Source organism: Euprymna scolopes, chromosome 30 (assembly GCF_053919585.1).
Source record: "Euprymna scolopes isolate OS-2025 chromosome 30, ASM5391958v1, whole genome shotgun sequence".
Lineage (NCBI taxonomy): Eukaryota > Metazoa > Mollusca > Cephalopoda > Sepiida > Sepiolidae > Euprymna > Euprymna scolopes.
This window is the reverse complement of record NC_136511.1, coordinates 65,457,511-65,462,510: the sequence shown is the minus strand read 5'-3', so window position 1 is coordinate 65,462,510 and position 5,000 is coordinate 65,457,511. Positions and strand designations below refer to the sequence as shown.

General features: G+C 39.1%; 1 protein-coding gene across 1 annotated transcript in view; it reads left to right on the top strand.

Moving 5' to 3' along the window:
- Positions 1 to 5,000, top strand: part of LOC145254833 (neuronal cell adhesion molecule-like) — an 898,760-nt gene that overhangs the window by 633,476 nt on the left and 260,284 nt on the right. The window contains exon 21 of the mRNA XM_080113668.1: positions 242 to 436. Within this exon, the coding sequence (XP_079969794.1) occupies positions 242 to 436 (195 nt within the window). The remainder of the gene's footprint in view (positions 1 to 241; positions 437 to 5,000) is intronic.

Below are 5,000 nucleotides of genomic sequence, written 5' to 3'. Positions count from 1 at the left end.
AATTCGCGATTGTATTTCTGGTTGCCCTCACCAAGGATTGAACCTTCAACCTTTCTGAGTTTACATCCAAAGAAGGTCTGAGGTTGCATCGATCACAACGTTGTGAAAATGACACTCAAGATGAAAACAGTAGTCCAAAAAATCCAAATAATACGAACAAACTATCCTCATCTCAAAATTTCAGAAACGTAAAAAAAAAAGGCTTAATGTTAATTATCCTTTTTTCTCCTCTTTTTTTCAGCTCCTGGTCCAGTTTTCAACCTGTCATATAAAGTGTTAGGCTCATTTCTTCTGCTCAATTGGCAACCGCCCTTACAAACTAATGGAAATATTCGCTGGTACCACATAAGATATATAATGATTGGTTCTGCAAATTCCACAGACAGCATGGATAATTCCACCATCATCAGCCCATCCACAGGAGACAGTCTCCAAGGTAAGTAGTTTCTGTGTAAATATATGTGTATATCTTTGCAGGTGGGTTGAGATTTAAGAAAAACGGAATTGTACAAAGTGAAGAGTAAGTTAAGTGACCTTGAGCTTGGTCAGTATCAGATGGGTGACCATTTGGGAATACTATGCATTGTATGTTGAATGGTGAATGTAATCTACACCTAGCTATGGGCAAACAGAGTGATAAGCTCAATGCCTATGGGCAAACATGGAAAATGAGCTCTATGCCTAGCTATGGACAAACAGGATGAACAAACTCTATCTATGCCTAGGTATGGGTAAATAGGACATATGAGTTCTACGCCTAGCTATGGGCAAACAGGGTGAATGAGCTGTACACCTAGCTATGGGCAGATATGGGCAAACGGCAAATGAGCTCTTTGTCTTGCTATAGATAAACAGGGCAAATGAGTTCTATGCCTAGCTATGGGCAAACAGAGCAAATAAACTGTAAGCCTAACTATAAGTAAACAGGGCATATGAGCTCTCTGCATAGCTTTGGCAAAACATTGCAAATGAGTTCTATGCCTAGCTATAGAATAACAAGGCGAATTAGCCCTGAGCTAGCTATGGGGAAACAAGGTGAATGAGCTCTATGCCTAGCTATGGAGGAACAGGCTGAATGAGCTCTACACCTAGCTGTGGGCAACATGGAAAATGAGCTCTATGTCTCGCTATGGACAAACAAGGCAAATGAGATGTATGCCTAATTATGGGTAAACATGGCAAATGAGTTCATGCATAGGTATAGGAGAACAGGGTGTATTAGCTCTATGCCTAACTATGGGCAAACATGGAAACTGAGCTCTATCTCTAGCTATGGACAAACAGGGTGATGAGCAGTACACTTTGTTATGAGCAAACAGGGCGAATGAGGTTTATGCCTAGTTATAGGCATAGAGTGTCGCTAACCTGCAATGCCTAGCATGATGATAATAGCACAACCCTTGAATGACAGACACCAATAAGGTGGAAGGAAACCACGGTGAGGTTCTTTCTCCAGGAGTTATAAAAAAAAACGTCATCATCATCATGAACTAAAAAAAGGGAAGGGGTAATAAATGTTTTTTTCTTTTTATGGTGGTCACCACTTATCAAGGCCCGGAAGCCACTTAGGGATAAGGGTTATTGACAATGTTAAACTAATAAAGTTTCAACCCTAGCTCCACTAGTTTGCATCATTGAAAATATCTATGATTGAATAGACTTGCCAGTCCACGTTTGATGTGATCAATTCTTGAATACAGCAGGTTTTGGATTGTGTGCATTGCAAACTGGAAAATCAGCAGTTCTCTTGAAGTAATTTTCGTTTTAATTTTCAGCTTAAAAACTGTTTTTTTATAACATAGTCACTTTTAACAGTAACAGGATATTTAAATAAAAAAAATAAAAAACGTTACTGTGCATGTGTATTAATTTGGCTCCAAATCCCTGTTGAAGTTCCAAGATGCTGGAAAGCCTTCTATTCCAACACTTTCTTCCCTCGAACTGATAGACTTTGGAATTCCCTTCCTGTTACCTTGATTGTACTAACAGGTAGAAGTTTAACTGTAATACGAACAGATACCTTGTTGTCTCGCTGCTCAACTCCTCACATAATCTCTTGAAGACATGATCTCAAATAGTAGCCTCGTATGTCCAAGTGGTGATATGCTTTGTTTGAGGTGAAAAAAAGATTAAAAAGATAAAAATTTAAATTCTATTAAACACGTATACTTTGATCCATTGCTTTTACGACGTCTAACTTCTCCATGTTTGAATCAGGTCTAGCAATCATGTTTTCATATGAATCGCCATGAAATACGTCGTTTGAGTACACTCATAGGATCCATGTGTGTTGTGTGGTCTGTGAACAACTACAGTTTTTCATAGAATCAGAGTAGCCGTTCTCCTCTCCTTCTCAGGTGTAGACCGCTAATCGAGGTTAACTGGAAACAGAGGCCTCAATGATCTGACAAAGACACTGTTAACTTAATAACAGTTTTATTTGAATCCGATCCATTGACAAAATCACTGGAAAAATGGTTGGATCATTCTACAGCTCCAGAAAGTATCCCAATCCCAACACAATCCTCGACCTGTACAAGAATCAAATACATCCTAAGATGTAGTATTGTTGCCACATCTGGGGTGGAGCCCCAAAAAGCATCCTTTTCTGCCTTGACAGGGTATAGAACCGTCTTCGAAATTTAATGGGTTACTATTTACGACATGACGAAATTTAATGGGTTACTATTTACGACATGACGAAATTTAATGGGTTACTATTTACGACATGACGAAATTTATTTGGTTACTATTTACGACATGACGAAATTTAATGGGTTACTATTTACGACATGACGAAATTTAATGGGTTACTATTTACGACATGACGAAATTTAATGGGTTACTATTTACGACATGACGAAATTTAATGGGTTACTATTTATGACATGACGAAATTTAATGGGTTACTATTTACGACATGACAATTACGTAGGTGCCATTTGTTTCACTTGATATTCCATGTTTTTATTCATAGAAGCGCCGAGATTTCTTTTCCCCTTCTTGCTGGAATCATCTTATCATCTTCAATTATTTTGCTATCCATTAACCACATGGCCCAACATCTTGAACAATTATCAACAGATCTGAAACGAAAGGTAATATATATATATATCATTGTCACTATCTAGGAGTGGTTTGGAACGGGGTTGGGGGTGGGGTAAAAAAGAAAACAACTGAATTTTTCCTCTTTTGATAATAAACTAAGACATCACTAGTTTTATTTTTATTTATTTTTTCACCCCAAACAAGGCATATTGCCACTTGGACGTGAGGAGCTACTATTCGGGATTATATTTAACAGCGGACTGTGGGGAGTTGAGCAACAAAATATCTGTTTACATTACATGTAAACTTCTGCATGTTAATACAGTTAAGGAAGCAGGAAACAAGGAGGGAATTTCAAAGTCTAGCAGTTCGAGGGAAGAAGTTATTAGAGTAGAAGGCTTTTTGGTATCTAGAGAACTCTACAGGGAAGGGGTAGGATTTTGCTGTTTGTCGGGTGACTCTGGAGTATGTATGTCGAAGGGACACAAGGGCTATGAGTTCATCAGAGCATATTCCATTAAAGTACTTGTAAAACAGGAACAAGAATACAACACATATCTAAGGCAATGGCAGAAACACTAGAGGACGACCTCTAATCTGTAGTGGAATGGGGGACTAAAATAGATGGTCACATTCAATACTGCCAAGACTAAGCTTGTTTCCTTCAATAATTACAAGAAACCTTCTATACCAACAATAGCTTTACCTGAAAGTACTTCTTTCAAATACTTTAGCTTAACATTCACAGGGAACGTCGAGAGCATTGTCAAGATTGCTGCAAAGAAGATGGGCTCTCTTTACCATGCTAGAAAGTTACTTATGCCTGAAAATATCCTGTACCACTACAAGGTTACCATTTGTCCATGTATGAAGTATTGTTGTCACATTTGGGCTGGTGCATCTGCTACTAGTCTCTCATGCCTGAACAAGATTCAAAAGAGAGTCGCCACCCTGATAGGTCCTGAACTGTCGTCTAAGCTTCAACCTCTGTCCCATCGACGAAGTATTGCATGCTTCTGCCTGTTTTACAAGTATTTTAATAGTGGATGCTCCAACGAATTACAAGCTCTTGTACCTCCTCGACGTAAATGCCTCCAACAAACACTACAAGAAGCAATGTCCCACCCCTACACAGTAGAGAACCTTAGATGTAAGAAAGCTTCTACTATAATAGTTTCTTCCCCAGAACTGCTAAACTTTGGAATTCCTTTCTGGTTTCCTGCTTCCCCAACTGTACTGACATGCATAAATTCAAGTGTAATGTGAACAGATATCTTGCTACTCAACTCCCTACATAGTATCCCTGCAATGTATGTCCCTGAAAGTAGCCCTTTACATCAAAGTGGCATTGTGCTTTGTTTGGGGTGAAAATGTAATTTAAAAAAAAATTGTGAAGATGGGACAGAGGTTGGAGTTTGGCTGATAGTGTGGGACCTGTGAGAGCCTTTCCTAGTCTCACACAAAAACATGCGTTCACATTTCAAGGCACTTTTTTTGTCATATACATACGCGCACACAAACATGATGATTGCAACGTCATGTCAGACGAGTGCCACTCCCTCAGACATTTAAAATCCATGAGCCCAAATACCTGAGAGAGTATCTATACAAAGATGATGTTACAGAGTCTTAGCTTTGTACGACAGCTAAGTCTCTCTCTCGGTTCAAAATATTGAGATCCAGCAACAAGCAAGAGCAAGATAGCCAGCAACAAATTAAACTGCAGACCAGCTTAATGCGGGTACTGGTCTTCCGCTTTATGGTTTTTTAAATCAGAGATTTGCTTCTCCTAGAAAGGTTGCCTTCACCACGGCTTACGGGAGCCCTCTCTACCCCAATACACATATACACACACACAAATATACACGGTGCTAGTTGGCTGTTGACCCAGAAAAAAGAGTTCATTCACCCTTTGGAAGGTCTTGTTTTTAATCCTTCAGGGAGACTAGCCG